This window comes from Lynx canadensis, chromosome B4 (assembly GCF_007474595.2).
Source record: "Lynx canadensis isolate LIC74 chromosome B4, mLynCan4.pri.v2, whole genome shotgun sequence".
NCBI classification, from domain to species: domain Eukaryota; kingdom Metazoa; phylum Chordata; class Mammalia; order Carnivora; family Felidae; genus Lynx; species Lynx canadensis.
The window spans coordinates 38,396,310-38,410,692 of record NC_044309.1 but is presented as its reverse complement, the minus strand read 5'-3'; the positions used below and the strand labels follow the sequence as shown (position 1 = coordinate 38,410,692).

General features: G+C 48.1%; 1 protein-coding gene across 1 annotated transcript in view; it reads right to left on the bottom strand.

The window, feature by feature from the left end:
• PRMT8 (protein arginine methyltransferase 8) overlaps positions 1-12,682 on the bottom strand; it is a 95,703-nt gene extending 83,021 nt beyond the window's left edge. Inside the window, exon 1 of the mRNA XM_030321449.1 lies at positions 12,528-12,682. Coding sequence (XP_030177309.1) covers positions 12,528-12,602 — 75 coding nt within the window. The 5' untranslated portion in view covers positions 12,603-12,682. The remainder of the gene's footprint in view (positions 1-12,527) is intronic.
• Between the last annotated feature and the right edge of the window lie 1,701 nt (positions 12,683-14,383).

Genomic DNA, 14,383 nt, shown 5'->3' with positions numbered 1-14,383 from the left:
CAGGAATTGTGTCCACTCTGCAGAGCAGCTGGGCCCCAAGTCAGTTAGGAGTGCCTGCAGTTAGGAGCCAGAGCCTCAGGGCAGTTCAGATCCCTTGTCTTGGGACATCCCCTACTCAGTCTCCTGCTCACATCAGTCAGTGATGTTGGGAACAAATATATTGTTTGATCCAAATCCCCGAACTCCTCTGCCTCAAGCAAGGTTTTTCAGGGGAGCCTCCATAGTCTCTATGCTGCATCTTGTCACTGCTAAAGTGCAGTAGTTCCCAATTTCTCAGGCAAAACCCTGACCCCTACCCTTTCTGGGGCTTACGCCTTACCTGTTCAGGAGGGCATTAAACTTAGACCCTTGTTTATCCAAAAATCTCCCCTTACCGAGTTTTCCTTGAGTATAAACTTTCTCCTTGCAATTCTTGCTTTGTCCATCAGCAGTGAACATCTGTGTCAGCTTAACTACAGCCTGGCTTCAGGTCAGGAGGATTTCTTTCTATAGTGGAATCCTAAGTAACTGACCATAGTTGCATTAGGAAGGGACAGAATGGATAGATATCCGTTTAAACACTAGCATCCGTAGAACATTTTCTGTACAGGAAAGGTACATGTAGCAATGATCATTGAGCAAATGATTTTAAACCTCTAATAGGTACTAAGCACTGTGGTAGGTGCTGTTCAATTGTGAACAGCCCCTACTCTCACAAAATTTATGGTGGACTTATAGACAAGGAAATCAGCAAGTACAGTGTGATGTGTGCCATGACAGAGGACGCACAGGTACTATGGGATCACATGGGTGGGAGAACAAAGTCAGACTTGGATAAGGGGGTAGTGTCAGGGAAGGCTTCCAGAAGAGGTGACGTCTAAGCAGAGATCTAAAGGGAGAGTAGTAGGTTGCCAGGAAGTAAAGGGAGGAAAGCAGTTGAGTATAGCTGGCGTAGGAGCAAAAGACTTCTAAGAAATTAAGGAAAGGAAGGTGGAAAAGTGCCTAGGGCATGACCATGCAGAGCCTTATGAGCTATGGTAAGCAGGAGACCTTTCTCCTAATGAAAATGGAAAAGTCACTGAAGGGGATTAAGGAGGTGAGAAGTATCATCAGATTTCTACTTCAGAACATGCATTCATGCTGCTATGAGAACAAATTTAAGCAAGGAAGGGAGGATGTGTGGACAGTGTCCAAGAGGTTACTGTGGAGATCAGGCAAGAGATGGGGAACGAGAGTGGACCATGAACCAGGATTACAAAAGTGGGGCCAGAAAGGGGAGGACAGGGTTCAGAACAAAGAAACAAACTTGCAGGGTGTAGAATCATCACTCACCATGAAGAAAGGAGATAGGAGAGTCAGGGCTTGTGACTGGTAGATTCTTACTAAGCAGGGTGAGGGTCAGCAGAGGAGAGGCAGGTTGGTGGGAAGAAATGCTATCTCGCAAGGGAGCCAGCAAGACATCTGAGTGGGGGTGTCCCATAGGCAGTTAGCTATGTGTGTCCAAGCTCAGAGAACAGATCTGGGCTACAGCTTGGAGTCTGGGAATCAACACATAAACTAGTAATAAAGCTAAGAGAGGGGATAAGATGACCTGGACAGAATGGGTAGGTAGAGAAGAAGGTGACTCAGAGCCCAGCCCAGAGGAAAACCACAGTGTCCAAGTTGCGTAATAAATGTCGTGCATCAGCTGCAAAGTCGGCACTGCCTAATCTTCATGACCCTGAAATTCAGGTCTGTCTCTACAAGACTCTCCCTCAGATTCCCACACTCAACCTCACCCCAACATGGGTCCCCCATAGGACACGCTTCTCTGTGTTGACTCATCAGACACTGGCTTGAGCTCGGAAGCTCCAGGCTAGTGATTAAATGTGTCCCTTATATATCTCCTACTACAAATTGCAAACCACGTAGGATAAGTACATAAGAGTACAAGGATGTACTTCTGCAGCAGGGACCCACAGACTTAGGTGTACATAAACATCCCTGCACATAAACGCACCCACACACCCTACAGTCTGGATTAGGTCATTTATGTCTACTCAAATGGAACATTAGAAGTGACTTTGAACTACAGGTTTTCCCCTAAAAAAACAAAAACAAAAACAAAAACAAACAAACAAACAAAAAACACTGGCCTAATAAGCAGTTACAACAGGAGGAAAAAGAATAAAACGTTTGTAGAGATTCTTCTTTATGTCTTATTCCATGATCAAATTTAATCCTCATGGCTAACCTGTAAAATGGGTTTTAGAATCCCAAAGGGATGAAGACCAAAATGTTCTCCTGTGCCTCCATGGGACAATAGCTTTTATTCTGGAGAAGGGAGAGTAAGTAGGAAAAGATTCTAACAGAATCTTTGGCATATGTATGATATACAGGTTGACTTCCTTTATTCATTTAAGAAATATTCATCACTGTCCTACTATGTACCTGGAGGCAAGAGTCGACCAAATGCACGTAAATATAGAGCATTCCTTAATTAGGATCCTGTTTACACTCATGATGGGCTGTAATCATTTTTGTGGGACTGTCTGATTGAGCCTCCTTAGAGAAGGGCTGTCATAGCTGCTTGTCAGAGAGAGATGAAGTCCTTGAATTGAAAGCTTCTGTGGGAATTACAGTCTTCCATTTTCCAGAAAGGCCACCACTGTTCTTTATTTCAGCTAACAAGAGATTACCTTTCACAACTGAGCTACAAATGGGGGCCTAATTGATGAATTTGCTAATAGCCTTCCCTTTATAGTGGCATTAGCCTAGTTGGGTCTTAGCTGTACCTCCCTCAGGTGAGGCCTGACACACAGTGATATATTCTGCTAGATTTATGGTTAAGAGGACAGGGAGTTTAACTCAGTAATTAAACATCCAATTTGCCACATGAGCCTGGGAAATATCTCCATCCTCCCTCTTCCTTTTGCCTGTGCCTCAGTTTCTCTCGGTGGGAACGGGGCGGGGGAAGTTATCAATCCACCCAGTAACCAACAGGTAGGAGTTTCTCTCTTCTTAGCCGCAAGGCTTGTGAAGGGCACAGAGAAGTCTGTGATAATGGGTCTTCCCTCAAAAGGTCTGCAATCAAGCATGATTGAGACTCTCACATCCCCCATTTCTCTCACACTGTTAGGGACCCAGTGAGGTTTCCATTTCATTCTTAAGATGTTGCCAAACACCTGCTTCCTAGAGCTTGGAGTGGGGTAGGCCAGGCTGTGGGTCCCTCCTGTAACTGAAGCACTTCACTTGAGGACTAGTGGCCCCTGGGAGGGGGCTGCTAAAGAGCCTTGTCTTCAGTTGTCTTCATGGCTCTGGCAGGCTGACCTGAAAATGAATTGGTGATTCAATGATTGTATGACCTGAATCAAAGACGCCCTCCCCTGGCCACTGTGCTCCATCCAGCTCTACTGAAACTGGTTCCCTGACATCGGTGGTAAAGACCCTTTATTCATCCACTCCCCCTTTGGGATGGCACTAGATAAGCCCAGATTACAAATAACAGCTAATCTTTCTTGAGCATTTACCATGTGCCAGACACATGCTTTTCGTGAAATAACCCATTTAATCCTCATAATAACTCAATGGGATAAAGTGCTATTACCATATCATAGATGATGGGCCAAGGCATAGACGATGATGGTAACTTGCGCAGCAGGCTGATAAGCTGAGATCCGACCCAAGGCGTGCCAGTCCCAAGGGCTGCACACTTCCTGTCACACAGAACTGCCTCAGGGGAGAAGTCAGTGGCCCACATGATTTAATTGTTTGGAAGGCACCAAGAAAATCCTTATCCCTCCTGCCCTCCAGAATTGCCCCTCAAATAAGCTGGTAATGGGCTCACAACTCTACCCCCAAAATAATTCCTCTGGCATCGACAAAGCAAATCTCCTGGGAGGATGAGGGGATCTAATACATGGAGCCTGCTACTGACAGGCTCCAATTAGCTATAGTCCCTTTCTCCTGCATGGAAGTGTATCACTTCCTTCCCAGATTCCGAAAACCTTCAGTGGGTGGGAGCTGGTGTAGGGCAAAGACGAGAATAAGCTTGAGGTTGGTGTTGTGGATAAAAAAAGGAGAGAGGCCTGAGTCAACAGCAGAGCACATTCCAAGTCTGAGAATACCCCAACTCAGCTACTTTCTGGCTCTACAACTGACCACCGCAGATTCCCATTTCTTCAACTGCAAAATAGAAGTAGAAGGAGTTGCATTGTAATCTTGTTGTGTAAATCAAATACGGTGATGCTTACAAAGTACTTAACACTGTCCAATGCACAGTACAGACATTAAGATGGCAGCTCTTGTTTTAATTATTGCTACTGCACAAGGAAGGAAGGCCTGATAAAGACACTGAGAAGTCCATGGGCAAGGTGGACCGCTGAGTGAGCGGGAGGAAAGAGACTTGAAGGAGGGAGACTACCTTCATCGACTTTGCAACTATTCTGAGGCCTTTATGTATTAATTCAGTCATTTGTCAGCCATTTCAGCTCAGACCTACTGTATGTGGACACTGTGTCAGATGACGTTGTGGGTTGAACCAAGCTGAATCAAGTCCCCCTCCCCCAAAAAGTCCTAACCCCTGTTGTCTAGGAATATGACTTATTTGGAAATAAGCTCTTTGCAGATGTAATCAAGTTCAAATGAGGTCTTACTAGATTAGGGTGGGCTCTGGTCCAGTATGACTGGTGTCCTTTTAAGAAGAAGAAATACAGACATACACACAGGGGAGAAACCTATGTGAAGATGAAGGCAGAGACTGCAGCAATGTGTCTACAAGCCAAGGAATATTGAACATAGCTGGCAACAGCTAGGAGCTAGGGAAGGATCAAGAAACAAGCTCCGCCTAAGAGCCTTCAGAAGGAACTGACCCTGTTAGCATCTGGATCTCAGACTTGTGGCCTCCAGAACTGCCAGAGAGTACACCTCTGTTGTTTTAAGCCAGCCTGTTTGTGGTTCTTTGTCACAGCAGCCCTAGAAAATAAACATAAGCAATAAAATTACCAAGATACATTTAAAAAACAAAGTTCTTGTTCTGGAATCTTTGCTATTCATTTCACCCCCCAGAAGAGGCTGGCTGAGAGTCCAGGTTTAATCCAATGGCCTTGGGTCTGGCTTCCAAACAGGCATACTTTGTTAAACAAGAGCTTCTCCTCTGGCCCACCAATTAGGACTCCAGGCTGGAGGATAAGGATATCTTACAGGAGTAGGCGGTGTGGAATGAGGATTGTCCCAGCCACAAGTCATATCAGGTCCCTGCCACCCACAGGGCATCGCATTGAGGACTGTGAAAAATGAGGATTGCAGGGTGGTGGTGGCGGCAGAAAAAGAAACCCTGGAAAACGAAAGGTGGGGGTGAAGTCTTGTTTTCAATTTCTTCCAAACCCACCATTCCTCATATCTCCTTTTGATATCTCCATTCTTCCTCTTCATAGTTTAAGTTTCTACTCTGGTCCCTCAGATGCCTTCATAGCCTGGTAGGCTGGAGAAGAGAAAGCACAGGTCTTGGTGGCTAGAAAACAAGAGTTTGAATCCCAGTTCTACCACTCACTATTTGTGGGATGTTAGGTAAGTAACACTGTCTGTGTGTCTGTGCTTTGGCTTTTTCATCTGTACAATAGGGATAGTATGTAACTCATATATGTTATGTATGTACATCTGACATACATTGTATAATGCATGTGTGTATGTATGCAATGCACAATAGTATACATTGACCAAGATGATATATGCCAAAGCATTTTAAACGTCATGTGAAAAGGAAAGAGATCTCATTATTCACAGTTCCTAGATCTTATGTACAGAAACTCTGGTTTTAGATATCACGTATCAGGACATACTACAAAATTAGCACAAAAATATAAAAACAATAAATCAGATGCTATGTTTAAAGGACCAATGCCAGTGTACAAATGCCAACATATAAATGGCTTTGACCTAGGAGTAAACCAGTCTCAACACCAGCACTCAAGATCTCTGTGATACTGGACAAGATTTTCCATCTCGTAGTTTAAATGATTTGTGTTTCCATCCAGCTCTAAGTTTCTATGACTTTATGAAAAAGGGTACATCAAGCTGTTTGCTCTTATAAAATTACACTTTAAAAAAACTCTTTACTTATGGGTCACCCATTACAAATCTGGGGAAAGCTGGGATGCTTGAGGGAATTCTAATAACAAGTGAAGCAGAAAAGCCATTTGATGTGTGAAATATCCAATGGGCTGGGTAACACTGGAAAGGCAAGTTTTCTGGAACAATCCTCTCCTGGTTATTCATATGAGAAGGCTAATGTCAGAATATCAGAGACTGGGTTGGAATACCTTGGAACAAAAGCCAGTAAAGAGGGTGAGACAGCCCTAATACAGCCCAAAATGCAAAAACAACCGGCCAGCTTTTATCTCCTTTTAGAATAATATGAACAAAGGTGACTCGGATTACACTAGAAGAGATTGAGCCCCACTTAAGGAAGAACTTCCTTCTGAGATACATAAGTTTGGAGAAATCACCTTCTCTAAAACTTTTCTAAAAAAATTTTTTTTAATGTTCATTTCTTTTTTGAGAGAGAGACAGAGTGACAGAGCATGAGCAGGGGAGGGACAGAGAGAGACACACACAGAATCTGAAGCAGGCTCCAGGCTCTGAGCTGTCAGCACAGAGCCCAACACGGGGCTTGAACCCATGAACCATGAGATCATGACCTGAGCCAAAGTCGGGTGCTTAACCGACTGAACCACCCAGACACCCCTAAAACTTTTCAATGAGAGACCCAGCAGCCAACTTTGTGTCCTGGGTGAAGTGTGTGCAGCAGCAGAAGCAAGGACAGAGCGACCCTTTGAGAACTTTTTGCTTGTGTTCTCTCCATGCTTTTTCCAAGTCAGTTCACAATGGCACATAACGCCTGCATTTCACACAACACAATCCGGCTTCCAGTTACCTTGGCAGTTCACATGTTGTCATGCTGCCGACTTTTCCCCTGCTGGCACACTAGACTCCAAGGTGTAAGTACTGTTTTTACAGATGTTTGCATGTTCCACACTGGTATGTGATAATCACTTTGCATTTCAGTTAGCAAAGAGGAAATGAAACCCACTGCTGAATTGGAGACAAGAGTGTTGTGTTTCACCCTCGTTGACAGCCAAAAGCCAATTTAGGACTCTCTGAAAAGCCGAATTTCCCTGGGGGGAGGGGAGCATGGGGCAGGGGTGGGGGGTGGGATATGGGTATCTTCTTAATGCTCCTGAGCTTGCTTAAGGATTGAAATTGGTGTTTGCTGAGGGAGGAAAAATCAATGTGGATTATGGTTTATGGATCACTTCAGCTGGAGAAGCAAGCAAGTGGGAGAGCTCATCCAGTTTGCACTTTTTCAGCAAGACTCCTACAAGCTAGCAGGCTAATAGCATAAACACCTATCCAGAGCTCACCACATTCTAAACCCTTTGCGCGAATTAATTCACTTAATTATCACGACAATTTGATGAGGCCGGAGAGGTTACGCTCAACATAACACATCTACTAAGTTCAGAGCTGGATTTTAAGCCAAGCAGTCTGGTTCCAGAGCTGGCATGGTAAGTTAGCTTTCACACTCTTTGGAAGGAGATGTGAATACAGACCATCCTCAAAGAAGTGGGGCTGGATACTGCTTCCTCTTCTCTTCCTCCTCAATTCCCTGACTTTTGTGCTATGGGACCACACACTTCAGCTGAAAGGAACTTCCCAAGGAGAGGGATCCCTTAGCCACATACACCATGTCAGAAGTCAGCTCTGTGCTCTCTATAACACTAACCCCCTTGTCCCATTGCAGGATTTTTCCCAACCCATAATTATTATCACTCCCTGGGTCAGTAAGTCAATAGAACATTTAAAAAAACAAAACAAAACAGCCTCCAAAATGACTCCTTTGCTAAAACTCTTTTCTCACCCCTAGGGCTCTCCTCTGAGGTGCTAAAACCCCAATCAGGGAGTCATCACCATAAATAATGCATCAGGCTTTCACTAAGAATCAGTAAAGCAAGGAGCAGCTCAGAAAAGTCCATTATCCCCCCATGGTTCATAATTGGGCATTGTGATTAATCCATTTATCTGCTATTCAGATGAACACCCCATAGTAAGAGTCAGTAATTACAGAATATTGAATAGGTACATGAATAGCCAAAATGTACCCATGCTTTGAGTTACTGCGGCAACTTGATTCCCAGAATCTTTAGTCATTTTGAGTTTTAAAGGTCCACAACATTAGCAGAGAGGTGAGAGATAGGAAGCCCAATTTTCAGAATATCCTGAGTGGCTAAAACCCAGAAAGCCCATGAGCTTGCTTGTACATAATCACACGAATCAGCTCACATTCAACAATTTATCAACATTTATTATCTGCTATATGTCGGGCACAGTGTTAAGAACAGGGTATACCAAAGAAAAGTTCTGAAGAGACAGACATATAAAAAGCCAATCATCTTGTAATAAGAAAAGTGAGATGTGTGTTAAGAACACAGAAGAAGAATGAGTACTCACTCCCCAAGAGGGTGGAGGATCAATGCAGATCTGGGAAGGCTGCCCAGAGGAAATGACCTTTGAGTTGAATCTTGCAGGTTAAGGAAGATTTTTTTTTCCAGAGAAGAAGGGAAAAGAGCATCCCAGGCAGAGGGACAAGTATGCACAAAAGTATTCGGGCAGAAAGTGATCTGTACAGAGAATTGCATAGGACAGGCATTAAAGGGCTTTGTGTACTATGCTAGGGGAACTGGACTTTATCTTGTATCCTGTATTCAGTAGGGCAACATGGTAAGATTTTAAAGAGATGTGTGAGCATGAGCAGTTTGGTGCTTTTGAAAACCCACTGAGCCATGATAATGAGGCTGGATTGGAGAAGGAGACCAACAGTTGAGAGGCTACTGCCTTAGTGAGGGCCAAAGTGAAGATGACCTGCCTCAGGCACTGGGAGAGAACCGAAAAGGATAGTGGGATGGAACAGTCCGACTAAAGGCTTTGCAGACATTTCAGAAGGCCATATCAGAAAGTTTCTGATGATGGGTGGGGAGCAGAAGTGATGATGCGTTTAGTTGAGGAGGAGAAGCCTATCAAGTAGCTGGACAAAGTGTAAATGATACGGATATCGCTTCATGTATGTTATGTTCCAGGGACTGTCATGGTATTTCCTTATATCCTCTGCCTACCATCCACCATAAGGGAAATCGGCTCAAGTTAAAGGGGACTGAGGCACTCAGTGCCACCCAGAACGTACCCTGCCCACTAAGCCTGTGCCCCTAGTGTTCCCACTGCCCTAGCTCTGAACTTCACTTATTGAGGGAGGCTTTGTTTACAACGTAAATAGCTTTATTCTTCACTTTTTCCTTCCTGTCTAACAATTCAAATGTCTTTCCCTGTCTTTACCTTGTGAAAAACACCTTCTCCCATCATCCTTGCCTACCCCAACATTGTATCTCTCCCTTCCAAAATATCTCTATCCTCCCCATTCCTTACCCACTCCTATTCACACATGACATCTTTTTAGAAGTAGCAAGTGTGGGGCAAAGGACAGTGAATCAGAAGTGAGGGCAATCTGGAGTGCCTGGATGGCTCAGTTGGTTAAGCATTCGACTTTGGCTCAGGTCATGATCTCCAGATAGTGAGTTCAAGCCCTGTGTTGGGCTCTGTGCTGATAACTCAGAGCCTGGAGCCTGCTTCACTTCCTATGTCTCCCTTTCTCTCTTCCCATTCGCTACTCACACTCTGTCTCTGTCTCTCTGTCTCTCTCTCAAAAATAATAAACATTAAAAATTTAAAAAAAAAGTGAGGACAGTCTGTGTTCCAAGACTGTTCTAGCTGACCAGGTGACTTTCAGAAACTGCTTGATCTCTCAGCCACAGTGTCCTCAGTTATAAAATGGGGATATGAAATGAATACTAACCTTTGCTTACCTCACAGGATTATTATAAGAGGAAAAGAGATAAAGTGCTTGCAAACAACACCAACAGAAAGTAGGAAAAGTGCTACAGAATTATCTGGATTGTTGGGCACTACTGACCACCAGACGGTGAGTTGCTTACGGGCAGGGGCCTGGTTGCCTTCATCTTTCAATCTGGAGTACCTAATTATTTCTAGTACAGAGTCAGTGTTTGATAAACACATTGAATTAATGACAAGGACCACTGCCACCACCAACACACACACACACACACACACACACACACACACACACACACAGGTGTCCTTGCCTCTCTCTCCCACCATAATGCAGGCAAACCCATAATACCTCCGCTTTTGGAACTACTGCTCTAGTCCTGGTGTGTTCCAAAAACAGCAAGTTCCTGGAGGAAAACCAAGTGATTGTCACGCGCCTGGATGCCTCCACTGGGCACGTTTGACCAAGTCTGAATTCCTCCCCTTCTCAAGGGAAGTTGCTAAGAACTGAACCCCAGAATCCCTCTCCTCCAAGGAGCCCCAGCTGGGTCTTTCCTTACCCCCTCCCACCTTTGTGCCAGGCATGAGACGTGTTTTTTTTTTTTTTTCTTTGCAGGAGCTCAGCCGCCTCTACTGCTGTTTTCATTGATGCCTTGAGCAGACCTGGCATGTGCAACTGCTGAGAAGGGGGGGGGGAGCGTGGAGCCGCGGGGGAAGCAAGTAAAAATAGCCTGGCGCGCACCGCTCTGCCTGCTCTGGACGCCTTTAACCCTGGCCAAGGTGGGGAGCTCAGCAGCCACTACAGCACACTGCTGAACCTGGCAGGGGTCTGCATCCAGACCCCGTACAACAGCTGGGGTGCGGGGGCTTAGAGACCCGTGAAAACTTTTTTTTTAGAAACCCAGAAGTGGGGGGAGGGAAGAGCAGGAGAAAGCTGTTTCTTGCTTCTAGCACTCCAGCCACCTGGCTGCAGGGACTGCTATGTGCCCACTGGTCCAACACTTTACAGAAGTGCAGCCTTGACTCGGAGCTATTTTTAGCAACCTCTTCCGCGGGTGGGCGATCAGAGGGAGGAGTGTGAGGGGATTGGGAAGGCTAGCTCTCTGCTGTGAGGCTAGGCGCCTTTGCGGGTGGAGAAGAGGAAGTGTCGAGGGGATAAGCATGCTGGCTTTGCCCTAACTCAAGGAGACAGCGTTAGCTGCTGAATGCCCTACTGCTTTCAAGCCCCTGAGCGTGTTTGTTTTTCGAAATCGACAATTGCCAGATGCATGCTGCTTCTAATCTCTCAGAGAATTGGGATTTTAAAAGCGTTGCTGCCTATTGCTATGGGGTAAAGGTTAGCTGCAGTTAAGACCTTACCGAAGATCGGAAGGGTCTCTGCATCGTTTTGCATTCCAGCAAGACAGAGGGACAATCCCCGTGCCACACCTCCATCCCCGCCTCACGCTGCATATGGGTAACCATATGTGAAATGTACGGCAGCCCCACCAGACACCCGGCTATTAATAGAGCCCGGGAGTTTGCTCTCTGTCTTTTTCCTGCCACCGAGTAAGGGATGATCTTCACACACATACCCCACTCCGCCCCCACCTCGGCGCACCGTTTCTCCAGGAAGGTAAGGGGGCTGCCCACGCTGATCCCCTTCGTGACTACAGGTGCCTAGAGCCTACGGACTAGTCCAGTTGTAACGACAGCAGGGTCACTGCGAGGCCAGGGAACACAGCCTCCAGTCTTGGGACGCAAAACCCAGCAGGGCTGTTTGCGTCTCTGGGCCAACTCGAGAGTAGAGAAAGGGCAGCTATTGGGCTGCCGAAGGCGAGAGGGGCAAGAGCGCAATCTGAAGAGCTAGAGTGGCCTCCTCCAAAGCCGCTGCGGGACGAATGGCTGTAGACCCATTTCTCCCCTGCAGCCCGCGGCGCGCAGCCCCCACCCGGCGCGGGCTTGGCTGCGGCAGGAGCGGGCGCTGTCCCTGGTTCTGAAGGTGGCCGCGACCAGAGCTCCCTCCCCGGGTTTAGCGCCCCAAGGCGGCTCAAACATTCCAGGGTTGCAGACCTCTCTCCGGCCCAGATCTGAGCGGGAGGGTCTGTTGGTGGTGCCCAAGTCCCACCACCCGCTCGGTGTGGCCCCGCCGCGGCCCGGAGCTCTCAGCGGTGCTGCGGGGACCGAGAGCTGGGGTGACTGACTTGAGCCTGAAGGGTAAAGCTCAGGCAGCGTCTGGAGATGGTCAAGGCACCGCAGGGAGCCGACCTGGTCCCAGGATCACCCACCCCAGCTTTGCACAAAGCTGGGACTCTGGACCCCTAATGAAGCCCAGAGGAGAGAGCAGGGGAGCACTGCTGCCCAGGGTTTGGGACTTGGGGAAAGAGAAGCGAGCAGCGGGTGGCAGGAGAGGGAGATGGGGTGAGAGCGATTCTTTTGCATTTTCAAAAGGGAGGGGACCTGAGACATGCACTGGCTTTTCCCCCAACACACATACACACACACACACACACACACACACACACACACACACACGGCCGGCAGAAGCAAGCGGGATGGAGCCGGGGAAAGTTTGGCACTAGGTGCTGAGCAGCGGCGGCGGTGGCGGCGGCGGCAGCGACAGCGGCGGCGGCGCGGTGGTCCGGGGTGGGCTGCCGGGGTCGCCGAGAGCCCCGGCCCTCTCGCCTCCTTACCTCGGTGTTCTCGGCAGCGTTCTCCGCCATTTTCCTCCTTAGGAGCAGGCAGCGGGAGGAGTGTTTCATGCCCATAAGAGCCAGCAAGGGTTTGATGATACAGAGATAGTAGAGAAAGAGAGAGCTGGTGTAGCTTTAAAAGAGAGAGAGAGAGAGAGAGAGAGAGAGAGAGAATGGGAGGAAAAAAAAAAAAACCAACCCAGCCCCTCTGCTGGAGCGTCAGCCGATACAATCAACTACGGTTGAGTCTTTTCTGCAGTCTCCACTTTGTTTTATTTTCCTCCCTTCTCATCTGCTTCGGATTCCTTCACACAGTTTCAAGTTCTTCTCGCGCACCCGACCCCCTCCCCGCCCCTCTCCACCCGCGCTGCGGGCTAGGCTGGAGGGAGGCAGCCCCGAAGGCTTCGCGGCAGCGGCGGCGTCTCTTCTCCTGGCTGCTCGCAAAGTCCGGCCGGCCGGAGGCAGCCACCAACTCCTCTCAACTTCTGCCGATCGGCTGGGCGAAGCAACACGCTTCCTGCGCGTCTCTCCTAGGGGCTGAGCCGGGTGAGTGGGGGCGGGGTAGGAGGTTCGGTAGAGCGAGCGGCGGCTGGGCGCAGACGGAGGGCCCCCAGCGCCCCCGGGCCCGCCGCCTCCTCCAGGCTCCAGGGGTCTTTTGGCCGCCTCCACCCCCAGGCGCCGTGGACAACTTGCGCGGGGGCAAAGGGCGGCGCGGACGCTGCAAGGCCACGCGGGAGACTCGATGAAAGCAGGCGCCGGAGCTGGGCTCTTGCAGGTTCTTAGACCCGGGTGTATGTCCTCCCACCGAGGACAAGCTCTGGGCAAGATTGGGCCATAGTTACCTCGCCCCCATCCCACCCCACCCCCAACTTCCCAGATCCTCTGTCAATTCTTGGTTCCTTCCTTGGCGAATTATGGTTTCAGGAGCGAAGGGGTGGGTGTCTGGATGAGGGAGGGTCCTTAACTCCTTCAACTCTAAGGCTAAGTGTGCTATCATCTCTCCTTTTCTCCCACTGTCCCTGTCCAGGCACTTGGGGCTCCAAGCTTCTCTCAGGTTGAGAGGTCGGGCCAAAGGTTCAGCCAGAGGTGGCTCGGAAGAGACCATAGGAGAAAGTCAAATGGCTGAGCCCACAGTCCTGTTCCCCTTACCCTAGTCTTCCCCGGCAGCCCCCTGCCCACACATTTCTCTTCTCCCTCCTCACCCCTCCCCCATGGTCACCAGATTTTGAAGTCCCTTTTATGGGAGAGAGGGAGGATGTCACGTACCCATTAGGATTCTCTTGATCCTTTTTTAAGGGAGTTTGGGCGGCAGCAGGGGGTGTGAATTTTTATACAATGCATTCCTGTCTTCACTTTGAGAGCTTCTTTTTCTCTGTCTTACTGGCCATCTGTCAGGCGGGTGGGAAATAGAACAGGGGGGGGCACTCTGTCTCTCCCTTTGCAACAGGCCACTCAGGCTGGACTCCTTCAAAGACAGCTGCACTTTCAAGCTTTCAACCCACAAGTCAAGGACAGGGACCTAAAAGATGCATGCTCCTTGAACACCCTGGCTCTCTTCACTTCATCCCTGTACTTACATCGGGAGATCAGTTCCGCATGCGTGCCCTATTTGTTTTATCACCTTTGACAGCCAGGAAATGTGAGCCTGGTTGTCCTCAGCTAACCTCAGGGTCCATTGAAGAAATGGACCAGAATCTAAAAATGCCTCCATCACCTGGCCCTAGGGGAAAGAGAAGATGCATTGCAATAATTGGAGGAGGGAGAGGAGGAGGAGGAGTGGAGAGTAAAAAGAGTGAAAAGATAATGGGCAACAGGCTTGAGTTATTGGGCGTGTGTGCATGTGTGTGCATGTTATA